At 36.0% G+C, this 27,046-nt stretch overlaps 1 protein-coding gene across 7 annotated transcripts in view; it reads right to left on the reverse strand.

Moving 5' to 3' along the window:
* TRPS1 (transcriptional repressor GATA binding 1) overlaps positions 1 to 27,046 on the reverse strand; it is a 370,691-nt gene that overhangs the window by 203,672 nt on the left and 139,973 nt on the right. For 4 of the 7 annotated variants that reach the window (XM_049700471.1, XM_004265376.3, XM_049700470.1 and 1 more), the window contains 2 exons: positions 4,741 to 4,901; positions 740 to 1,668 (listed from right to left, as the gene is read on the reverse strand). In XM_049700471.1, the coding sequence (XP_049556428.1) occupies positions 740 to 1,668; positions 4,741 to 4,777 (966 nt within the window). In that variant the 5' untranslated portion in view covers positions 4,778 to 4,901. Of the gene's footprint in view, positions 1 to 739; positions 1,669 to 4,740; positions 4,902 to 5,957; positions 6,022 to 12,817; positions 12,840 to 27,046 lie in introns of those variants that run through there. The other 3 variants (XM_033419925.2, XM_033419927.2, XM_012531442.3) reach the window with 3 other exon arrangements.

Raw genomic sequence — 27,046 nt, forward strand, 5'->3', positions numbered from 1 at the left:
TAAGCTAACACAGAAGGGGTAGATCAAAAAGGTATGCCAGTTTTAATAAAAGTGGCAATCTAAATTACTACTAAATGCTTTCATAAATTATGATTTTCTTTAAACGCAGTAAGGAATGCTTTATTGGTCCACACCAAGGTCATTCTGGTGTCCCTAGTACTTACACTCACATTGACTTCTTTTTAAATCAATTTTTAAAATTTTATTTCCAAAGTTTCATTTGCAATTATGTTGCCTTTTCAGTAGTACATCTCTGCAACCATCAGTGTGACCCAACTCTGGTCCAGTTTGGCAGAGTGTAAAATTAAATCCTCATCCAAGACACAGGAAAGACCCTCCCTGAAGTGAAGGCTATAGCAAAAGATTTATAATCTAAAACTAGAACAAAGCATGAATTACTATCATGTAGAACCATAAAGATTAGTACCATTTTTGGAAGACTCTGAAAACATCAAATTACCATGAAATATGTCCAGAAATATGAAGCCAAACTAATTCCATGAAAAAACTTTTCCCAGCCTAATAGAAATGTTGGGATTATTTTCCATGATGAGAGGCTAAAGATAACTCTGAATACACATTTGGATGAAACAGCTACAGAGTGCGTCTGTCTCTTCTGCTCCATTGAGCAGGCTACCCCTTTGGTATTGGGAGCTTGACTTTAACGAACATGTAAAAATTCACATTTCGTTACTAACAACTTTTTCTGTACAAAGAGATCACAATACGAAGCACAAACCTGTACATCATAGGTCCCATTTAGTAAAACAGGCCTTGAGGAATTGATATCCTGCAGCACACCAGAAAGCACGGAACGGTTGACTTTCTGGAAGTCTTTGGAATGGCTGAACTGCACCATGTTATGAAGGGCCAAGATTTTGCTGTCCAGCTCAGCATCCTGCCTGGTGCGGTTATGCAGTCCTAAGTGATACTTTCGGAAGTGCTTAATCAGATCTGTGGGGTCGTTGCCATAGTAACCATATCCACAGATATTGCATTTAAAGTCCTGAAGCTCTGGAGACAGAGGTGCCGGGTCTGGGTTGTCATTTACCAGTAAGTCGGTTTTCGATTTATTCAGTCTCACACCCCCATCTGAAGGCACTTGTGGGTTTTTTGAGGCCACTGAAACTGGGCTTGAGCCTTGACAATTGGCTTGACCACTCTGCGCTTGCCCTGTTTCCTCCGTAGCCTTCGGTGACATCTTCTGATCTTCCTTTGTCTCCAAGGAGTCCCCTGATGGGGTGCAGGCCATATCTTGAGGGTCATCTGCCTCTGCTCTTTGAGGAGACTTCAAGGGCTCACAGACTCCCCCAGCAGCTGGAGATGAGAAAGCCAACATATTTCTCTCTGTCACCTCATCATGTGGATAGGAGGGAAGGTTTCCTCCCTTACTGGGGCTTTCATAATTGAAGCCAGCCTTCTCACTCAGGATTGCGCTTTTTAAGTCCTTCTTACTGCTGGAAGACGGATCTTGGACATGCAAGCTATGTTCCTCCTTATTATTTAGTTCTGCAGCATCACTCTGATCCGTGTTTTCTGACATCTGATCTACAGAAAATTCTTTGTTCTTTCCAGATCCCTTGCTTTCTGTACCGACAGGCTCCAGGGTCTGGCCCTCGCCTTCACTAGCAATGTTTCTCAGAGGGGGGTTCTTTTTCCGGACCATATCTGTAAAAATAACAAGGAAAAGGAAGATACGGGGTTAGTTGAAATTTGCAGGCATGTAGTCTAATCTAGAACATTTTACTTACTCTATTCAAGGCTTTTTTTAAGGCACATAATAAAAAATGTTCTCTAGGAAAAAAAAATCTGCTATTTTTTTTAAAAAATAGCAAAAACTTGAGACTGATGCCAACGATTTACATTTAGAATTATTTTTGTCACAAAGGGTGGCTCATTTGTTATTTTTAAATGGTTTTATGAATACCAAGGTGTTATTATTACTAGCTCTATCATTCCTATTACTTAACCTTGGCTGCCAATTATATTTTTTGCTCAGCTTCTTTCTTAAGAGTTGATAGATAAATGCTTCTATATTTATCTGTGTTATATACTATGTGTAATATGTACACATTATGTTTATAGAATATATACACCTGTTTATGTTTATAGAATGTATATTACATGTTTATTTGTGATACGTATATGTGTATACAAACTATAAAGTGAAACTCGATATTGTTACACACTGTGCAACCAAGGTATCAATATAGTTTCAACCAAAATATCCTCATAGTCAAAAGACAGAAAGAGCATGTTATAAACAAAGTGAAAACTGCCCCTTTACTTTCAGAAATGGAGGATAACAAATGTTTGATCTCTGCCGTACCTATAAATTACTTTAAGCCCCCTTTGGGGGACTTGCCTGAAAGAAGGGGGACCTGGTACACATCATAGTGGCCAGGTTGGGTTTTACTAGGACTCCATCTGGCATGATGAGAACCCACCTAAGGCCAGGGTTTCTAGGCACAGCATGGTGGAAACAGTACCAATCCCAACATCAGGAGCACACTGGAAATTGACTAAAGTAAAATATTCAATTGAACCACGTGACATTGCCATTTCGTAGCTCAACATGGCAAACTGTTAGCAGTTTCCTATGGTTCACCTTCACATGCTAGCTCAACTGTGCCTTTCAAGGTAGGGTCCACATAAGGACATTGTGGGGAGTCTAATGAATAAGAATTCTAAGGGTATAAGGAGATAAGAAACAAATTGTACAGTGTCGATAAAAGAATGCAGTAACAAAGGCTTGTGGAGAACTGACTTTCATGGCCTGTGCTCCTTAATCCTCCAGCCGAAAAACTGCCAGGGCTATGTACGTCGTCACCCCAACTGTCTACTGGAAAAATCCACCTTATTTACTAGCTGACGCTACCACAAGGGCGAATTTAACAGAGTTAGTTACACCATGATTATCCAAAATGTCCTTAGAAAATCTAAATTAATAGCATGTTTTAGTCATTCTCATCTATAATCTCCCACAAGTGCTGAGGAACCACACTGGCTTTGGATATATGGGTAAACCTTCGCTTCTGAAAAGCTGGTCAAGCAAAATTTGTGTAATATCAATCACTGAACCAAGATAATGCACTAGATACAGGATAAGGAATCAGTTACAAGGTAATAATTCACTTTCTTGAATAATGTCAAAAATAGTGTAACTGTACTTAAGAGAGTATACTGCTCTTCTTATACACCAAGAACGTTAGTCATCAAAATATCCACAGAATCTCCCACTTGGAACGAGAACAACCACCAAAAGAAAAACCATTTGGAGTTTCCAGTGAAGGTGATAGTCATGAGGCGTGTAAACCTGCCCGGCGTGGGGGCAAGGGAGGGAGTATGGTCTTCACCTTGGTGTCATGACCATTAGCTCCTAAAATTAACTAAGTCAGGTAACCATCGTTAGAAAAAAAATGGAACACTGGCTAACTAATTTATCTTCTAATGTTTGCATTTTAATGTCTTATCTGTTGCTGTTGACATTTTAGACCTCTATTCCTCTGTCAGAACAGCCAGAACTTGGGAACTTGTACCAACACATGGAAGACTGGAGGGCAATTTTACTGGTGGTCAACAAAGGGAAAACTAAAAGGGAAAGAATAAAAGGGAAGGTTAAAAGAAATAAGTTACAGTCTAAAATATAAGAGTTTGAGTCAAAAATGTACTGTTCTAACTTGGCCTATAGAAAAGGAAATACTAGTTTATAGAGTATCAGTCATTCCTGCATACAAAAATGTGATGATTTGGTACCGCATTTCATGCATTTCCCTCCAGAATTTCCTGTTTGTTTGTTTTTCCACTGGATTTTAACATTTCCTCCATCATATAAATAAAATCTAACAGTGACGCACCAAGATGAAATAAATAAGGCTACACAGAAAAAATAAAAACCTATATGAAAGGCAGGATTCATGAAGAAAAAAGGATGAAATAATCCAATTCATTAAGATTATCCTTCCATTCAAATGAAAAGAAAATGGTTTATGCCCGTATATTAAGGTCAAGGAGATGAGAAAAACAGCGACATCTTACACAGCAAGGGAACTAAGATAAAATACTTAGAAATGAACAGATATAAATATGTCAATAATTGAAAAAAATTAATGTATTTTCCAGAACAAAAAAGTTGGATCTTGCTGATTTATTATCATCATGAAGAACAGTAATGGGTCATAGTTTAAAAACTACTCAACCAACATCTATAGTGACTGAGAGAAAATATAATTTGATTAAATTATCATCCTTTCAAATTTCAGTTCATTCTTTCACCCAAGGACAGACCTTTACAAGCCATATGACTCACTGAATAGGGCCCTTAATAATATACATTGCAAAGAATGTTAAACTGCTAAAACTTCAAAGAAGTATCAGAGAGGTCATTTGGGTTTTATTTTTTTTTGTTCTGGGGGGAAGGGGCATGTTCTTTTTAGCTGCTTTTAAAAAAATCATGGTTAATTTAGTTGACTACACTTTGAAGTAGTTAGAGAAAAAATAATTTTTTACTGGAATTACATTGCTATAATTTTTCAGAATGACATATTATGTAAATATAAGCACATTCGCAATACTTCTAAGTGGAAGAAACTCCCCTAGCAACTCATAAGTTAGATACCATAAGACCAGACCCACCCTCAGGTTATTATCTCTAAGACAAATAACAGATTGCATGACATTGTACTGTGTGCCAAAAACTTTTCCAGTTAACAATTTCACTTGAAAAAATAGATCACATACTTGTAAAATCATACCCAGCATTGACTTCATAAGGCATGTGGCTTTAGAGTGCTTTTTTTACAATTATTAATTCTATTAGTCAACTAGCAGGAGGGTTAATGCAATTGTCTTAGAAGACGCTCAGAAGACACAGAAGACATTTTGAGAGCTGATCTGTACATCTGCAAAACAAAACAAAACATATTTTCCTTCCTAAATGATGTAAACAATTTTAATGGATCACACCTAAAACACATTAACATGCCAGCACCGCAAGCTGCTGGAAAGATACCTGATAAAAGCATGAGTAAATCTTGGGCAAGATTTTCTCCCTCCCCTGGGTTTTAATAAAGCAACAGGAGAAGGAGAAACATGATATAAAAGATTATAGAAGTCATTTTCACAGCAGACTGTGCTGCTGACAAAATTAGTTAACCTCGAACTCCCCCTGAACCTTAAGGTACACAATACTTACCTACTCTGGAGTGGGGATAAAACATCTTAATTAGTAATCATGGAGGGGGTCTGCTTCTGGAAAAGATACAAAGTGCACTTGCCTAACTGCACGGTCACAGCTAAAGACATGGAGTGGTTCCCATAACTAGTCTCCTCCAGACTCCCAGTACCAGTGTACATATACCATGAGGCTGAGAAAAGAGCTATTTCAATGCCATCGGGAATTTTGCATCAGATCTAACTCTTGCCTTACCAAGAGTTACAGAAACATTACATATTATAACATGTATTATCTTTTTAGCTATTTTTAAGTCATATTTTCACCTTGATAAGTAAGATTGTAAAGCTATGACTGAACCAGCATTCAACCATCCTTATATCATCTCTTTTTTTTGATCTGAATGAAATTATTGAGGCAGATACTGCATTAATGGTCATAATATAATTGAACAGATGTACTACATATATACACGTGTGTGTGTATATATATATATATATATATAAACATATATAATCACATCAATGAGCCTTACTCATGAGTTTTGCCAACTCTGTTTTAAACTTTTTCATTCTATTGTACAGCGATATCCCTCACACTGACTACCACAAAAGTTCAAAACGCCAGTTACAGAAGGTCCACTATAGACAACCATTTAGACAATGGGGCAAAAAATGAACGAAAAGTGAATTGGGCAAGGAGGAGCTGAAGAACCTAAATGAGTACTACAAGGCTCAAAAGTGCCAACTTCAGTGCTCTATTTAATTATGAGATAAAAACTGACCTGGGGGCTGGCTAGGGGACCAGAGGGTAACAGTGAGCATTCCCACATTCACATCATTTTCCACCTGTACAAACACATGAATGCATATTACGTGCCAAGATTGTTAAGCAGGTTCAAAACGTATTTAGCTTCCTAAAAATGCTCTAACTGTATTAATTTTTATTACTGAGATATAAGACATTCCATTTGCAAAAATCTCAATTTCTATTGTTATCTCCTCCTAAACTAAAACTTAAATCTATAAGTTTTCTTTGCATTTTTGGTAGAAGAATTTATTAGAAAAAAGCAATAGCGTACTGCACTATTTCTGTGTTACAGTATCACTAAGACAGGTTTACGCAGTGGAAACAATCAGCATTAGAGCTTAAAATATAATTCTGGTGACTATCATCTCACTGATTAAAATGCTTAAATATACTATTAAAAAATTTTTCTATAAATGACTGTGACTTATGTTCCCAAAATGGCACCTTCACAGCAAAAGGAATCTAAGTTTTCTATTATTATCCAGATATTTTAAACTATTATTTAGTTTTATTTCATCTATATAAATAAGTATGTATATAAATATGTATGTAGAAAAATATATACACACACATACATTTATGAAATACCTTGTTCAAATAACCTTGCCATAGATAATCAAATGAATTATTCCACCAAAGGAAACAACTATCGTAGTAATTTAAAAAGAGAGCTGAGATCACACAACCATCCAATGCAAATGAAGTTAAGAATTTATTTCCATTAGATGAGAAACTCCTTGAAGGTAAGAGATATAAACTCTTATGTTCTTTGTGGCATCTTGACCCGAAACACAGAAAAGAATCAAAACCTAAGAAGGTAGAAGGGTGCACAGATCACACATCCAGTTTCTGAACCTGATTCAGATCACCAGCTGATGTAATCAAGGGCAAGCCCTTATCCCTTCTCAGAGCCTCTCTTATCCGTATAATGAGGGAATTATAATAAATTATTTCTAACCTGCACTCTGCCTCTAAGACTCCATGATGGTTCTGGTTAATAGCTTAAGCACTTTAGTTTTACCTTAGAAAAGCTTTACCCAATTTTCTTGAAACATTACAAAATATTAAGCCATCAACAACTAAGGGTAGCATAAATACCACTGACACCTACCATTCACTGTTTTCCATTTTCTCCAACTTTCATTCATCCATTCAACACATGTATATCCAACAACAGCTATGTCTGAACACATCCAGCAAGAGGACTTCATTTTATTATTTGTCATCATTTTAAGAGAGGAAGGATATTTTTCAAAAGTAAAGAAAAAATTATAAGGAACTCCTCTTTCTAAAAAAAGCTGAAACTTTTGAGTACTTTTCCAAGCAATAATTTCAACTAGGTACACTTTCAACTGATACTTTCTCTCTCTCATGTATGTACATATACATATATATGTGTGTGTGTGTGTGTATCGATATGCATACACACACACGTATATATAAACACACACATCTTTATATATATATATAAAACCTGAACAAGACTAAAAAGATAGGGAAGCAAGACTATGTAATCTGATCTCAATCTCTAATTCTGCTGAGTATGATTTTTATTATAAGTAGCAGCTCTTATCATCATAATATATAATACCAGATGACATTTTCTTATTGTTTTTCCAGATAATAAATCTTTCACGGGTTTAAAATCAAAGCTTTACACAAAAAGAAAAGATATCATAGTCTTCTCCTTAATATATGTTTCTTCCAGGCTTGTCTGTATCAACAGCCCAAGAGTACTGAGTTATTAATTACACATTTCATGTAGCTTTTATTTAAAAAATTAAAAAGAAAGAAAAAAGAAAATCAAATTGTTTCTTTTGATCAAAAGTCCCCCACAAAGAATTTAAAGAATTAAGCAAGTGATAGCAAAATAAAAGGAAGGTCGAATCTTGGGCTCATGGCAAACTAGATAGCTTCCATATGAACAACATATAAAGTTCAGTTTTTAGAGAACATATGTGTTTGCTCATTGGTTTGGGGAAAAAAAAAAAACTTGAATCCTGTCTACTCCATGTATACAGATCAAAATCAGATTGCTTAAGTGAACTATAAAATGCAAGAGAACACTGTTTATCCAATTCACAAACCCAAGAATTGTTGAAGGAGTTTAAATGTTTTCTGTTTCTTCAGATTCCAGGGCAATACTTCAATGGTAGATCGCTTTTTCTGTAAACTGCTTCAAACTTCATAAATCCAGTGTCAGATCCTGTTCTTTGCTATCCATGTCTATTTAATTTGCTCTCTCTGAATTGATTATTCCTGAATCTTTAAAGGTATTTCTGGACATCTTAAATCCTGTTGAGATTTAAATGTCATCACCTTCAAACAACTCCCATCAAATAAATCTCTTATTAATTCACATCAAATTAATCCATAATGATCACTTCTATTAACATATGCTTCAGAGCACAAAGCCCATTAACAGTCATCTGGACACTAGAACTAACCCGAGCCTTTCTGAGATAAAATGCACACTATTTAGATATCCGATTTCAAAGAATTTTGATTCTGGCCCAAACACATTTTATTAGGCTTTTATTTCATCATGCTATGCTCTCTGTATTTTAAATATCTCATTTCAAATGTACTAGTCTAGGTAAAAGGAGATAGTCTGGTAAATAAGTAATAATGTCATATTTGCCATAATGAGTATCCACGTATCCATAAACATCTTAGAGAAAGAATTTCATTAAGTACTTACTCTTATAAAAAAATTACAAAAAAAATTTTGGGGGGGTTGCCTTTAAGGACTTTATACTAGAAGTCTAAATGAAACTGTAGGATATATCTGAAAAAATGAAGCATCTGCCTACTTCACTAAATGGGATAACTAAAATAGAGCAAGTGTACATCATGGAAAATCAAAGAGAAAGGGCATTATTTTTCCCTTCATAACAGGTGAGAGGCAAATGTATTAAAGACTCTGATTTGAATAAGATTACAATTTCACTAAGCAAATTAAGAAACGTTACCATTCACTGCCCATACATAAGTCATTTTTCCTTTTGCATTCCTCTCCAAGAAAAAAAAAATTCTCCAAGAAAAAAAAAAATAATTAAAATAATCTACAATGACAACGGTTGATTCAAACTGGCCAATCTGACTTTGCAAGTGTGCATGGGCCAGGCTCAACTTTATCCTTTCTTCTTTGTTAAACTGAGAATATTTCAACTGGTCCACGGGCAAAGAGCCAAACACAGCACTTAAATTCAAAAAGAATAGCGCATGGAAAAGTATACATGCAATTCTTTATCTTGATGGTTATGATGGGAATTGACATTTTATTTGTATGTAAATTAGATTTCTACTGATAACAAAAATAATGAGTGCTGTGCTCCATAGGAATGCCTTTGACTTTCTTCCCAACATTTGCCCAAAAAAATCTTTGTATATTAAAGGTAATTTAATTTTAATATATCGATGGTGCTTTGTCTATTTTCCAATCTGTTATTCAATTGTAAAGAAAATCTCAATTATTCCCTCAATCCAGCTATGTAACTGGCTTACAGCTGTCTGTGTCCTTCCATAAGAAATCTGTGTCAATCACTGCCAATCCATTTGGTAAATTAACATACATGTACAGTATGGTGAATCTAACAGATGCATTCCATGACAATTCAAAAAGAATGTTCACAGTCTTCAAAGCATTGTTTAAGTGTATTAGGCAAAGTTTTTGCTCATTTTTTTAAGAGTGCCAAACTAGACACAAGATTAAAACAATCGCCATGAAGGATATTGAGAGCTTATACTGGTTTTATATACACACACATACATTTTTTAAACACACGTGTATCTATGTGTTAAATATAATATCTATCATAATATGATATTTAACAAATGTCATATATAATACATAACATAATGTATACATGTATATGTGTGTGTGTGTGTGTATATATATATATGTGTGTGTGTGTGTGTGTGTGTGTGTGTATATAAAATAGCCAAAGTGATGGGGAGCATAAATTTGTGCCACCATATTCAACAGTTTTTGCTTACAACTCTGGTAAGTAACTTGAAAACCACTAAGGTACCACTTGCTCATCCCTAAGGTACCAAAGGAAGCAGCTTAAAAGGTCTCATCCATCGGAGACCAATAGTCCAATGAGTACCTACCAGGTAAGGCACAAATATCACGAGGGATCAGCAAATGCATACAGGCAATGAAAGGAAATTAAGAGTAAGTTCAGAGTGTTGCTCTATATATAAGTTCCAAGAGGCCAGGGATCTTTATTTAGTTTAGTTTAGTTTTTTTTTTAGATTCTTTTTTTTTTAACATCTTTATTGGAGTATAATTGCTTTACAATGGTGTGTTAGTTTCTGCTTTATAATAAAGTGAATCAGTTATACATATACATATGTTCCCATATCTCCTCCCACCCTCCCTATCCCACCCCTCTAGGTGGTCACAAAGCACCGAGCTGATCTCCGTGTGTAGTATGTATTTTTAAAAGTTCATTTAAGTTAACAAACAGTACAAAGATATCTTTCACAGTGTGTAATGAATACACACTAATGACATGAAATTGGGTTTAGACACCCCCCTAGTTATTGCTAAATGCCTAATATAAGCAACTTAGCATCATTTTCCCTTCTGATAAAAGCAAAAAAACAAATTATACACACACAGGTTGGAATCATTTTTCTCTTTTGTTAAGCACACTGAAAATTTTCAAACAAAACTGGTCCTGTTTTAAATGGGAAATATTTTAAAACTGGAAAGCAACTTCTGATAGTAGAATAGGTTAAACCACTTTTTCCTGACTCCGAGGATGAGAAAAGTTTTACGTATGAAGGAAAAATAAAGTAAACACAGAATTCCTTCGTAATTTGGGTAGGTAACAGGCTTGGAAATCTTCAGCTGTAGGAACTTTTTTTGAATAAACCATTATTTCTGGACCCTGCCTATGCTCACCCCAAATTTAGCTAGGCTCTATCTGGAATTTTACTATGGTAACTAGTTAAGCACAGATGACAAGAAATTCAAGAATTTTCTCTACGTTCTTTCCATGATATTAGCCTCAAAAAGAGAAATGTAAGGAGGTTCCTTGGTCAAAATAAGTTTAATGGAAACTGTCTAATACTTTATACCCCTTCTTCATAGATCCACAGTGTACATTAGCGATTACAGCTCTGAAAAGTCCTGGCAGTTATACAGTAGGAGTCTGTTCAATTTGGATTGGAATTTCCCAATCTCATTTGGCTTTAAGTCACATTCTACCACTTACCAACACAACTAATGTTCTGCTGAGCACAGTTGGAGATGCTGCTCTTCTTGCCTTATGCATATGTAATATTTTAAAATAGTAAATAAAAGCATAGGTAATGTTTTTAAACAAAATAAGTATTCTATCATTAATTTGGCAAGAAAACTAGGATGCTTTGATATGAAGTTGACAATTTTGAAGGGTTTTGTTTTGGTTTTTTTCCAGCATGGTTATCAACTCTAAAAGATCAGGATCTATTATCATGAAAGATCTAGATTCAGTATTTTAAAAGAATGTGTAATGGCAGGGGGTGAGTCATGCTAGAACATCAGCGGAAAAAAAGGCAGGAGATAAACATCAATGCACACTATGGTCTCCAATGTCCAAATCATATATGCATAAGCATGTATGGATATAAGCCCAGTGTTATCTCTGAGCTAAACAGTTTACACAGATATCATTGCATTAAAAAGTCCTATTTTTTCAGTTATTCTTTCTAATGCTGTCCACTATAGTTAATCAATTTAAAGCACTACCACCTTGTATAATAAATTTGTCTCAGTCTTTTATAATAACTTTAAATGTATCTGATTAAACTTAGGAACAGAAATATGGCAAGGAGTTTAAGGAACTATGGTGTGTGGAAAGCAGTCAGAGACTGACCCAGGACTGCACCGAGGGAACTTACAGCATCAGTAGTTCTCAACTGCTTGAAGATACTGGAGGGGCTACCCTGGTGGCGCAGTGGTTGGGAGTCCGCCTGCCGGTGCAGGGGACACGGGCTCGTGCCCGGGTCCGGGAAGATGCCACGTGCCGCGGAGCGGCTGGGCCCGTGAGCCATGGCCGCTGAGCCTGCGCGTCTGGAGCCTGTGCTCCGCAGCGGGAGAGGCCACAGCAATGAGAGGCCCGCGTACCGCAAAAAAAAAAAAAAAGAGATACTGGAGAGAATACGTCTAGCCCACACGCTCCTCTCTGGTTATTAATAAATCCCATTCCCCCAAACTCAGCCTCTGCCTCCAGATTCATCTGTACCCATAATAAAGAATAGAACACCAGTGTCTGGACCACAGTCAGGAAACATGTGGCTTAGGACTGAGTATGTGACTGCATCCTTTCTAGTATAGCTTAACAGAGTCTGGTTCGTGTTTCTGGGTGATGCAGAAGAGCAACGATATAGAGAGAGAGGGCGGCTGGGCTCTTGGATTTTGTTTTATTGCTATTGCTTTCCCCCTACCCCCAAAGATGAAAACAAAAGATCAAAAATAAATTTAAAAATAGAAATAGGCTGGGTAGATGCCAAAGTAAATGTGAAACAGGGAATTTATTTGAAGTTAATTTTAAATGCAGAGTCAGACATAGTGGTGAGGTCACGGTAAGGGCCAAGTCTGAGAGGATGACCACATATTCAGGTTACTCGTGGATGCCACAGCACCTCCTTTACCATTCACCAAGCAAGAAAGCACGGCGGTATGATGCATATAAGTGGGGCTCTAGAAATCAGTGAGGGCAGAAATTAGCTCACTCATTAAATATTTTGTATAGCTAATCTACTCAATCTTCACATTTAAGTTCAATACAAACTTAAGAATCTATCGAAACACACGTACACAGACACACCCACACACACCTTTAGAAAAGACTTTCACCACCTGCACCCCAATTAGTAATTTCTTTTCTCCATCAATCTTGTTGTGGACACCTGTCACAACAGAGTAAAGGAAAAAAATATATATTTATATAATTCCAGATTCAGGTGTTTTACAAATAATTCCTTCAAAATCTTACTGAATTTTGAAAGAAGTCAAAATTCAGAACTAGACTTTTATAGGTTCACAATCGTGAATGTAAATGTATATCATAACCTAAATTTTTAGTGAATATCAAAAATTTCCTATGGTATTGTTACCGTGAGCCAGACTATGCCAAGAATGTATTATCTCATTTGATTTTCATTTTTAACAACAACTCTTTAAGTAAGATAATATTATTATCCACAATTTACAGATGTAGCAACTAAGATTTAGAAAAGTTAGATCAACTTGCCGAGGTCACAGACCTAGCACATGGAAGAGTTAGGTCTGAAGGAGTCTAGGGCCAAGATTGGTTTACCACTGCATTTCTCACAAACTCCCTAATGTTTTTATGAACTACAGTTAAGCAATGCATTCATAGATATAAAAGTGATAGCACTTTAAGAAACTTACAAGAGAATAAAACCTACCAGACACCATTTTACAAAGATTACCATCAAATGTACTTGATGTACTTGCTTGGCTCTATATTTGTGTCAAGCAAATATACCATCTTCCCAATATTCTCATGGACTACTGGGTTATCCTAATGTTTGAATTTTCCTCCTAACACCTAGCACATCACTAAGGTTATGAAATTATTCAAGTCCCTAAATGGATTCACTTCTACAAAGTCTTTACAATTCCCCTGAGCAAAAGTTGAGTCTTTTCTACTATCATCTGTGGCGATGTATGCACACCTCCTTTTTAAGTGCTTGCAACGCACAATGTAATTATGAGTTTATGCTTTAGGCTACCTCCCTAGACTGTGAAGTCCTCCAGACCAGAAAATACCATCATTAATATTATTAATGTCAATTCAAAGTAGTAATATATATCCATTCATGTATGTGACTACTTAATAAAAATTGATAAAAAATGAATTTATATATTTAAATATCTATATGTTATCAACGATTCTCAGAGGCTACAACACACTTCATCCTTAACAGTGACACACTATGATAATGATTATTAGAGGGAAACGTAGTAGCATAATGGGGCTAGGGACATACAAGTTTTTTAAAAGTTCAATGCTACTAACATGGTCCTCCCCACTGAGACAAGCCTACTACCCAGAGTAGACACTCACAAAAGTTCTTATTGTATAGATGGATGTTAGCACACTTAGAAATCTTTGCTTAGTGTTTATCTTTTCGAGGAAGGCCTGAATCTCTGGACATTAGATAGTCTCGCAAAAATAAAAACTAGAATATTGCTACAGTTGTCTCATTAACGTAATTAATAGCAAATCAAATCAAGACATACAGAGACTCAAAGTATTAATTTTGACATTATTTAAGCTGAACAAAAATCAAATATCATAGTTCTGGATCCACAGTCATAGAGCAATAAATGCATAAGTTGTGAGAAATAAGAATTATTAAATTTGTTTTTTGAAACTGTGACTCACACAACTATGTTGGTTTGATTCGGGTCCTATATATGTCTATATAAATTTACATACTGAAAATATTTGTGAACTGAATTACATAAAGGAAGGTTCATTAAAAATTAAGCACACTTTATATAGTAATAATTCTATAATAATGTTACTATAGTCAGTAAAATGAATTTTACAAGTTCATATATCTGCATGATTATTTCTATTCTATATGTGAATATCATGGTATTTAATGTATTTACTATATATATTAATATTTACTATAACTACATGCATTTATATATATAAATTTTATTTACAAATTTTTCACCACGTATCCTCTAACATTCCAAAATTCAAAATATTCTGTACTAATAGCATAATATATAAAAATAAATAAATGTCTGTCTTTTAAAGGAACAGACTGGAACATAAAAGAATACAGAAAAGTCTAAAACGTCTGGATCAGACTCCTAGCAACTTAAAGCATCTGGACTGACATAAAGCCAGAAGTTCAATTTAAAAATGTGTGCATGCACACAACTGCACGCACGTGCACGCGCGCACACACACACACACACACACACACATGCACAAGAATGCTCACAACATCATTATTTGAACTGTCAAAACTGGAAACAACTCAAGTGTTCATCAACAGAACAGGTTTAAAAGTTGCAACATACAATGGAATGTGTGGTCATACAATAGAATATTATGCTGCAATAAAAATAAATAAATTACATACTACAACATGGATGAATTTCACAAACGGGATGTTGACTGAGAAGTCAGACATAAAAGAATGCATACTTTTAATGCATTACGAATGCTGTGCTTTACCGCACGCAAAGCCTCAAAACAAGCAAAACCAATCTGAAGTGTGAGCGGTCAGGAGAGTGATTAACTCCTGTGGGAAGGAAAGGAACAGAAGAGGAGGGGGCACAACAACTGGGCTTGGAGGGCACTAGCGATGTCTCTGGTGACATGAGAGATAGTTACACAAGTGTATTTATTTTGTAATAACTCACTGAAGTACAGACTTATGATTTATGCATTTTTCAGATAAAAAGTTAAAGTGTGTGTGTGGTTTTTCAGTGAAATAGCAATTGCTCTGCAGGGACCACGGAGTACATAATACATTGAGAGGAATCCTGTCAGCTGATATTTTTTATGGGCAAATCAAGCCAACCAATGGAGTGGAATGTCGTCATTGACCATTCAAGCCAAGTTGCAGGGCACAAAGAGCCCAGATGTGCCAAGTAGGCAACAAAGTAGTAGAAGAAAGAACAAAAGAGAAATGAAGGGAGAAGAACCTAAAGAGTTCTGGGCAAAAGAGATTTGAACGGGTGAAAGGTTTAAAAAGAGGTCAGAGGTAAAAACAGGAGCAAAAAGCAACAGACACCCTAAGAAAGGAAAAGATAATATCGAAGGAAACAGGAGAGCGATCTTGGGCTTGGACTCTGGTTGTAGTGGAGGGGTGTCAGAAAGGTGCAAAGCAAAGAAACATATCTGTAGTTGTTAAGTGTATCATTAGGACACACGACACGCATAAGACCACAGAGACAGGCTAAGGAAAGGTGGAAGAGAACAAATATTTGTTGAGTAACTATTATGTACCAGCCATTTGCTTCTTGGCTCACATAATTTTCTCATTTAGTCCTCACTGAAACCTGCGAGGAATCTATTCGCCCTATTTTAACAAACAGGAAAACTGGAATTGAAAAGGGGTTAAAGTAACCTGCTTACCTGAGAAGACTGGATTGGAATAAATGAAAAACAGCCAATCAAACAACACTGTGGCTTTTTCAGAGAATCCACACATTGAAATCCTGAGTATTTTTATAAGGCTGAATAAATGCCCTGTTTAAATGAAGTGTAGCAGATTCTACCTTGATCTAAGGTAGTTGCTCTCAGTCTACGTAATAAGGTATTCCATCTCACACATCGAACAATGATAGGTGTTTCTCACCTTGTACAAAAAAGATAAGTTAATAGGTAAAATTCTATCAGTTTTAAACTTTCCACCTGGTTAATATTTTCTTAAGACTTTGGCTTCTATTATCACGTGGCTTCCAAAAAGGAATGAACAAGCAGCATACAAATGTTAACAGAGAAACTCGAATGCAGCATTTCTTAAATGTATTTCCTGGGACGTTTAGTATTTGTTTTGTAGGTACAAGCAGACATATAATACAATCACATTTTATCCTACGGAAATAGCTCCAGGTTTGTGTGTGATATGATAATTTAAGACTATTTCAGGGGGTTTCTCAAAGAGAACCATAAAGTCCGAGAATATAGTCATCTAAATGAGCTTAAGAACCTTTGGTTGAAGCAGAACAAGAACTGGTTGGCTGGCCCCGCTTTGTACGCTTCCTGTACGTCAAAGCATTAATGCTCTATATATTTACCTGTTGACTCCAGGAAACAAGTTGAGGTATGGATGGGAAAAGCTGTTTGAGAAAGGAGCAACACAATGCCTAGAAAACAGTGTCACTATGTTGTATTATTTAAAATTAACTGCTTCCATGATTCTTTTGAACTTTTTGTGACCTGACATTTCACAATGACAGTTTTACCTAGTTATTTCAAAATCAAGGTTACTGCAGAGTTCACCTGAACAAACAATACTGGGATCTGGTAATATTATTATTATCTCATACCTGCAAATGATGCCTTGGTTATTTAGGCTACAAATCAGGGTTCTATTCAGAAAATAAAATGCTGTTATCAAAATGACTTCATGAAAAAGTTAACATATCATGAGAGTGACATACAGTCCTTTTAACCTTATTATAGTATTAAGAATGCCCTGTTTTAAGGTTAAAATAGAACAAATTACATTACAAGTGAGACACGACAGAAATCTCTAAGAAAATTGTAGCCTACTAAGTGTATACCATATTCTGGAGGGAAAAAAAAACAGGCTGTAGGTCCCCAAATATCCTGCCCTGGTTTATGAAAATAAACATGGAATTCTCCTTCACAAAGTATCATCAATATGGTCCAAATGAGCTAAAAGAGGAGGTGGACTCCAGCAGGTAAGGACCACAGTTCAGAGTATGAATGGCGGAAAAAATACAGGAAATACTTTGGACAGTGCTAACAAGTTACAAGATAGCACTACTCAAGAATATTTTTTGATGACCCAGAATATTGCTTGAAAGAGAACCGCTTTAGTCTGGTTCAGTAACTTATACTTAGAATAATGTCTCATAATTTATCCCCTTGTGCATCCTTCACCTCACTCTCATGAAAAAATTGCAAATGATTACCCAAACAAGCGACTACTAGAATGTTTTTCCCAGCAACCCAAGTCACGTGTTTCTGCAGGCATCAGTACCCGTTTAGCATTAAATCTTATTTTTTTGTGCAACTATGACAAAAATGACCATATGCTATGATTACTGATACTTATACTGAAGAATAAATTAACATCACATTTGTTCATTCAACCTGTGTTTTTGCGGGCATCGAGTTAGGTGCTAAGAAGAAGCTGGGAAGGAGGCAAGCAGGGAGGCTGCCCTCCGTGAGCTTCCAGTCTAGCCAGAGAAAAGAAAACCAGGACAGAGAGGTGCCTGATCCAGATCTGGTATAACAAGAGAGGGTCCTGGGGGGAAAAATGAGTGCAAACTGAAAGAGCAGAAGCTGGCCAGCCGAGAGCAGAGAACTAAGGGAGTCAGGCAGGAGAAAGAGCAAGTGGAAAAGGCCATTCTCCCTCAAGAGAGAATGTGGCTTCTTAATGGAACTGAAGGAGGTTCTGAGGGGTTAGCCATTTCAGTGGTGTCTGGTTAAAATTTTCAATTCTGTGAAATAAAGGATTAAAGCATAAATCCTGTGGGAAATTCCTATTTTTCTGAAAAGAGTACACAATTCATTTATCATCCATGTTCACAAAACTTTAGATAAACTCTTCATTCAAAGTGTTTACTACTGGGATATGGATAAATCTTCTCTATAATTATGTTATGGAAAAAGCATTACTGAGATAAAAATAATTTAATATTAAACATACTGTCTCTGACTTCAATGCAATTTTTTTACCATATGATAAGATAGTGCCACTACTCCTATAGTTTCTTATCATAAGCAATTAAGTATAATCCTGGAAATAGGACTATTATATTCTGAATGAATTTATGTTCATTTATATGTTAATATACTAATGGTTATGTGCATATGTATAATCTATTGAAAACTGATCTCTTCCCAAAAGCTTGATATTTAATTCTCATTTAATTCACATTTAATTCTCAATAAAGTTCCTGTTTACTCTGCCATGAATGCAGAATATTAATGGTTTAAAAAACGATTCTGGTTCATCAGTCTGGAAAATAAAGTACCACAGCAATGTTGAATATCATATATACATTCTGCTTATGGGCATTTCATACTAAAATTTCTAATCAATTAATTCACTCATACAGTCTAAATTTATTGAGCACATAGTATATTTTAAACAATGTTGCTGATTACCAAAAAGAGAAGAAATTTTAAGAGAAAATTATTGCTTTCTAAGAAACGAGCTCCCTCTATCAAAGAAAGAAAGTTCACAGTAAGCATCTCAGTAACAATACAGGATGAGATAGGGTTATGCACCAAAATCAGCAGTGCAAACAATAATTCCTTTGGAGGCAAACACTTAGGTCCTAAATGTCTGCTATTATTTTTATGAGTATTATTATTATTTCCACTATTTATTTCACTCATAATAAAAGAATGTAATGTGGTCAAGAGCAGTGGAAACATTTAAGGGAGATGAGAGTGAAGATGATCCTGAGGAAGAAATAAGAAATGCACAGCTCTGGGGAAGAGAAAACAGCACTGCAGAAAATAGGATGTAAGAGAAACAAAGGGTTACTCTCCAATACAAACATGTCAAGGGAAGAGTCTGAATTACTAAAATATGTGGTTGCAAAGTTAGTAAGACAGAATCTTGCATCCCAGTTGATGAGGCTGGAGCACTTGTAGAAAACAGGAACCCACTTGAAGTTTCCAAGTAGAAGAGATTAGGAAAACTGAACTAGACCTTGTGTGAAGTGTTCGTTGAAGAAAAGTGAAAAATGAAGAATGTTATGTATTTCAAAGACAATCAACTATGCTTCAATTCTGATCATAAAAGAAGGGTGAATTTTTAAAAAAACATCAGAGATTTCTTACCAGTTCAGATAAGAGGATGCGGTTACTGACATACCTTTGCAAGACATTAATGATATGGGTTATTTAAGCATTTATGTGTCACTATATCTTTCTATAGTTCAAATTGGGAGTTATTAATATTTTATGTACCTGCTTCCAACTTTAAATCCTTGCCTGGACGATGTTTTCCTTTGGTCGTTCATATTGATAGTCTCATGACCAACTACAGTACCCATAAATGAGTAGGTGCTACTTAGTAAATATCTGTTGAGTGGACTTACTGAAGTTACTGAAATTTAGTGAATAAGCTTCTGAAGCTTACTGAAAAGACAAAAATAGTTAATCAGCTAACTAACCTAGCTACTTGACACCCGTTTGTTTCTGAACTGCCTGCCCATATTTAGTGTTTTATTTTAGCCCTGTTTCTCCTGACTCCATTCTAACTCTTCAGTTCTTAGACTTGCGGCCTTTTATGAAGTTTTCCAAAGTAACTTAAAAACAAGCCTTCCAAAATGATCTCCAGATCTTCAGAGTCCCACTGGGAACTCACTCAGAACGTGGTCAGAAACTCCATAACGATCCAACTAGTACATTCTGATCCATGGAATTCAGTAGTTAAAATCATGGCCAGGAAGACCCCAACACAACACACCTTGAAATAAAGATTTCAAGCCAGATCTACACAGAGGAAGAGTTGGCAGACCTCAGATTTAAGTACTAAAGATTCATCTAAAATTTTGTTTCACAGCACTACTTCCTGGTCACCACTCAAGTGTCCCATTCTTCTACATCCAGATGGAATTTGTTTTTAAAGTAGGAACACTCCAAAATCAGGTCACTTTTAGGCAGAGATCAGCCTTCTTTGTGCCCACTCAAAACAATTCCTCTAAGACTGTAGCAGAAAACCTGAAGAGCGAGCACAGGGCATGAAACAAGGTGACCTGACAATCTGTATTAAGGCCAGGAAGGTACCCTTAGGCACAAGCCACACTGCATTTTTAGCCAGAAAATTTCAGGTTACAGGCTTGAAGTAATAGAGCTTGCAAAAAGTTGTGGGCAGAGATCTCCTTGTACTTCCAAAAACAACCCCTGGCAAAACTGCTTCTTTTTCGAGGTTGAATAGGATAAATAGAGAACTGCACACGCTTAAACACACACAGTTACACACACACACTCAAAGGATTACAGAAGCATATAAACCACAATCAAGAGTAGTTCTAGCCAGGTTTTATCCTCTTTGAGTTTACCTGTATTGTCTTTATTCCTGTAAAACATGTGTAACGTGTCTATTCTACAAAGTTAGTTTTTAAAGGAAATGAAAAGAGAAGCAGATACAAATTAAATGCATAAGACAAGAGACTGTAAAAGGCAATGTGGTATAACTGTTGGTCTTCATTCTACTCTTCCCTGCTAGACTCCAGGCTCCTAGCGTGGACAGCACACAGGGTAGGCGCTATACATACTCTGAATGAAAACTGACATCAAGATGCCAGTATCTATTGGGAGGCAAGATGTACTTCTTGAACAGGTAAATTCACAGTCATTATATGATTTTTTTAAAAAGCAGTCAACCACACATTTTGGGGTAGAAAAAGAAAAAAAAGCAAATTTGACTATATTTCTCTTGTTTTCGCTTTTTTCAAAAGTCACTGAATTTTTTGCTTTAAGTCAGCATCTCTCTTAAACAGTTTGTGTACTAGAAGTAAAGGGTAAATCAAAGAGTGTCAGCAGAATGTCTGTCGCCTATGTCACTTCATGAGGTAATCAGTGTAAGCATTGTCTCTTTTAACAAATTAGAAGCCCTTAACTTCTTAAAGCAGTTAATACCCAGTAGTAGCAGAATGTATATTTATAGAGTCAGAACGCCTTAATTACAGTCTATTACCAGGGAATGTCTTAAGCAATAAGAAGATTGGAAAACATTATTTAAATATAATCATATTTGCATCTCATTTAATTATCAAGTTTATAATTGTTTTCAAAGAAATAAACATCCTTTATAAAAGGCATTTTGTTAAAATTCTTCATGATAGATTGTTAATTTTACGTACCTCCCCCTCCTAATATCCAATGATACATGGTAATTGGGAAAAGAGAAACAGTTTCATGACTAAGATGATAAAACAATGTTCTCTGATTTTGAAAAAGGTTACCTTTCCCTTGACAGAAAATATGCACTTTTTTCTAAATCACTGAAGGAAATAAGACCCTCTACCCCATTCCCCAGCTCCTCTCTATCCCTGCCTTTAAGAATCTTTGCAACAGCAAAATAATGAGTGAGTTCTAAGCTCTAAAGGGACACAGTCAAGCCTACAACTCAAAATTAAACCCACCCATTTGTTAGAGCTCATAGCTCTACAGAAATCACAGTGCCAATATGAAAATACAAGAGACCAAGTCTCTGGAAAAGGCCTTGGAAATGAACTGTTGATAACAAATCAAATCAAAGACTGTCCGCAGTACGTGTTCCAAAGGGTTTGAAAGCAATACAACCTTACTTCACTGTCCTGACTTCTAAGATGTCCATCAATGTGGAGGAATAAAGTCTATTTCCAAGTGGGTTGTAGCTCTCAGGAAGAGATAAACTGATGTACTGAAAACCAAGTCTTGGATATTTAAGGTTCAAAGGGTAACGCTCTCATCTATACTCAGTCTCCCTTACATGGGAGGCAAGCCTCTGAGCTTCAGAGTCTGACAATGAGAGTTACGTATCCAGGTACTTAGGATAAGGCAGTCCCGAGCAATCTGTTTAACTAAACTCAGCATTACTGCCTAAATTGGGGGATGGGGTGCAGTGGGGAACAGTCTGGATTCATTTGCAGCAATTTTGCTGTAGAACTTAAATATTTTTGAAGAAATATGGTAACGTGATTATCCTTCTGGAACTAGATCCACTGACACTGTCACATTAACTCACAGCTTGTTAAATACTGTGCAATCTTTCTATAACATTCTTTGTTTGAGACTAGAATCAGCATATGGGAATTGCTCTTTTCCTGTTAAACTGAAGTCATTACTAACTACTCATCTGTGACATGTATGCTTTCTTGTAACCAGGGATTTTAGCTTCACAAAATTTAGAAACTGCCACACTGTTGCTTGGCATCGCTTTCAAATGTGACATCATTTAAATTTTGGAAAACTCCGTTTTAGTAAAAACACAAGTGGGTGCCAGGTTAAAGATGGCCCAAAAGCGGCAGCAGGGTCTCTAACAGGGACCAACTATGGTTCATTCTTTCAATCTTTACCTTCACATGCCTTTCATTAGAATCACATGGAATTACGATGAGCTCAACAAAAGCATTTCAAAATGGGTTATCAGATTACCAGAATACAGAATGGCTTCCAGTTACTAAAGATCTGTATAGGAAAAAAACTGACGTGGAGAGGAAAAAGTCCCATTTTCAGTTTCCTTAATTTCCAAAGCCTAAGGAATATGAGTATTTTTAAATAGACACATTAACAAACACTATATATGTGCATAATAATCAAAATACAATATAAAATACAAACACAAATATAGATATGAAACTACTGAGTCATGTAGCGCAGAACACAAAATAAATAGGGAACTGTGTCAAAATGATAAAGAAGTTTGCAGAGACTCAGTATCATTCAGACCCTCTGAGAGTCCCATTTGGGAAATTCTTGAATGATTTCTAAACCTTCCTTCATTATCTGAAAACTTGCATAGCAAAAAGAGAAATTCAAGTCACCTCATCAATACAAGCCCCTAGTCAGAACTTATGAATTTTTGATTCCAAATATAATTTTTGACAGCAGCACTTGTCAACAAAAATTTAGGATTAGTGCTCTTAGTAGAGATCTCTTTTCTATCAAATAAAAAACAATTCTAATGGTTCATTGTCATTTCCCCTAGAAAATATAAGTGGCATCTTACGTGTCACTGTTAAGAAAATGCTTTGGGCTTCTAACCTTAAAAGAAAAAAAACCTTTATTAATTTTAATCATTTTGTTATTTTTGATAGACATATTTCGTAAACAAATATCTTTACCGCTGATGTTAAAAGCATGTCTGCTTCTTGGAAAAAAAAAAAAAGAAAACACACACACACACACACACACACACACACACACACTTAGCTTGAAAACTTAGGACATTTGGTTGCAAATGATGCCTCAGAATCACTGTACCATGGAATACAACCTACAGTGGCTATGAAATCATGTGACTATTTATTATTCTCCTGTGGAAAAACTGGGTAACCTCAGTAGTAAAAAATCATTTTTATTCACAAAGTGTATATGATCATGCAGCACATATCCCGTATATGGAAAATAAATGACAAATTCTAAAATGTCCAGGGAGAACCACAAAATATTATCTGTAAGAAACTACTCCTCAGGAAAGGGTCTGATGCATTCTGAACAACTTACCACAACCTACTTACAAATAAGACAGTGATTAATTCTGAAGGGGAATTCTGTAAGAATACAAAAAGTAATAAGGTATGAGACAAAATCTCTGGCTTTCAAAAAGTCATGTATTAACACATGAAAGGATGCTCAACATCACTAATTAGAGAAATGCAAATCAAAACTACGATGAGGTATCACCTCCCACCGGTCAGAATGGCCATCATCAAAAAATCTACAAACAATAAAGGCTGCAGAGGGTGTGGAGAAAAGGGAACCCTGTTGCACTGGTGGTGGGAATGTAAATTGATACACTATGGAGAAGAGTATGGAGGTTCCTTAAAAACTAAAAATAGAATTACCATATGACCCAGCAATACCACTGCTGGGCATATACCCTGAGAAAACCGTAATTCAAAAAGAGTCATGTACCACAATGTTCATTGCAGCCCTATTTACAATAGCCAGGATATGGAAGCGACTTAAGTGTCCATCGACAGATGAATGGATAAAGAAGATGTGGCACATATATACAATGGGATATTACTCAGCCATAAAAATAAACGAAATTGAGTTATTTGTAGTGAGGTGGATGGACCTAGAGTCTGTCATACAGAGTGAAGTAAGTCAGAAAGAGAAAAATAAATACCGTATGCTAACACATATATATGGAATCTAAAAAAAAAAAAAAAATGTTTCTGAAGAACCTAAGGGCAGGACAGGAATAAAGATGCAGACGTATAGAATGGACTTGAGGATATGGGGAGGGGGAAGGGTAAGCTGGGACGAAGTGAGGGAGTGGCATGGACATATATACACTACCAAATGTAAAATAGATAGCTAGTGGGAAGCAGCTGCATAGCACAGGGAGATCAGCTCGGTGCTCTGTGACCACCTAGAGGGGTGGGATAGGGAGGGTGGGAGGGAGGGAGATGCAAGAGGGAAGAGATATGGGAACATATGTATATGTACAACTGATTCACTTTGTTATAAAGCAGAAACTAACACACCATTGTAAAGCAATTATACTCCAATAAAGATGTTATTAAAAAAAGTAATGTATGAAACTTAAGTATCGGTACAAATGCAATTTAAAATAAAAATGATGGCATAGGTCATTAATGACCCAAAGAATAAGGCACAGATGGACAATGTGAAAAAATAACCCAAAACATTTCTTTCAAGAACTTTTACAATTCAGAGTGGCCTCAAACACCAAAGTTTATACAACAGAAATCCAAACAGAAGAACTGATGAATTGAGGCATATATTTTTCCAAGGGACCAGTGCCAGCCAGTCTGTTGGAATAAATTGATGCCACACTTCCCTATAATACCTGACAGCTAGAATTCCGCTCTGTATCTATCCTAATTATAATTCTTTAAGTTAAAAGTTAACATAAGGCCTTAGAAATACCATTTTTGAACAGTCTAATGAGTACTCCCATAGTTAATGATATATGAAAATTATAAAGATTAGAAACAGAATGATTATAATTATTATAATAATAAATATTCATACAGCCCTTCGGCATTCACCGAAACCATTCTACATGTATTATTATTATTATTATTTTATTTTTTGGTACGCGGGCCTCTCACCATTGGGGCCTCTCCCGCTGCGGAGCACAGGCTCCAGACGCGCAGGCTCAGCGGCCATGGCTCACGGGCCCAGCCGCTCCGCGACATGGGGGATCTTCCCGGACTGGGCACGAACCCGTGTCCCCTGCATCGGCAAGCGGAGTCTCAACCACTGCGCCACCAGGGAAGCCCTACATGTATTATTTAAATTGACTCTTCCCCTCGCCACACAACCTGAGCCCAAGTAATATTACTCACAGCCTATAGATGGGGAGGCTGTAAACTAGAGATGTTAGAGACTTACCCTAAATCTGATTTTATTCCAACAAAGCCACTCCACAGATAAGAAAACACAGCTACCACCTATGGATCTTCCGAACACAGCTGGACATAAACCTATTCCAGACAATCAGATGGCCCTGAGATGGCTGAAATGTCTTTATTTTGTTTTCTACATAGCTGGTGACCAAATAAGCTTGGAAAGAGGACAAAGTCCTCAGATAATAGAAAAAGACAAAAAAAAAAAAAAAAACCAAAACACCAAAACCAAAAAGGTTGAAACATACTGTGATGCATGTTTATGACCGCTAAAGTAATAAATACCTCTTAAACTCCAGGAATAGTGGTTCCAACAATAAGAAAAATGTATGGTAGACTCAGTCTTTATTATTTGTGTATGAGAACCAGTCCTCCTTGTGCTGTGATTTCAGTACTTTGTTTTAAGAGGGTTATTATTCAGTTAAGAATTTTGAGGACAGAACAGGGCCTACTAATAATTGGGTTTAGTAGGTGTTGACATTTTTATCATAAGATTATCATTTTCTTTGTGACGTATGACTTTTAAAAGATGTGTTGTATTAAAATCACTTCACATATTTAAGGGTCAACTTTTTTTCAAACATCTTGAGTTCCATACTGTCTTATGAAATCAATTTACGATATCAACTTACATTACTCTCCCTATGGAACTCAATACTAGAAGTTAATTTGTTACAAGTTAAAAAGGAGGATCTAAGTTTCCTTTTTTTAAAAAAATTTTAAAATTAACCAAGGCATCAAGATAGAAATCCTATCATCTACAAGTTAAAATGGACCCCTCAGATCCAGCTATATATCAACTATTTTCTTCATGGCAGGCATACTGGAACCATCAAGGCAAAAATAAAGCAAATGGATATAAATTATATGAATCAATAAAGTTCAATCCTTACTAAATATCTCTTCCAGTAGGGAATTTAAGAGCAAGTTTACTAAAAGTACTGATGTTTCATGATATGGCCATAATAATAGGGGCTTCCAGAAAAGGAAACAGAAAGGATATAAAAAGCATGGCCCGAAAAAGAATTAATTTAAAAATAAACTTGATAATGTAGAGAGGGATAAAACTTGATAGGGATCCATGTAGAGCAACTGTCTCCAAATTTGTAATTCAAGAAAAATATAAAGGCCTCAATTCCCAGAACACCAAAAATAAAACAGAAGCCTCTGGCACTCCAAAAAGGCTTCATGTGCTTATGAAGACTACTAAATTATAACCTGAATTGTGATTTGGTGCATATGACTTTCTTGTGTGCATTTTATTC

The sequence above is a fragment of the Orcinus orca genome, chromosome 17 (assembly GCF_937001465.1).
Source record: "Orcinus orca chromosome 17, mOrcOrc1.1, whole genome shotgun sequence".
NCBI lineage: Eukaryota > Metazoa > Chordata > Mammalia > Artiodactyla > Delphinidae > Orcinus > Orcinus orca.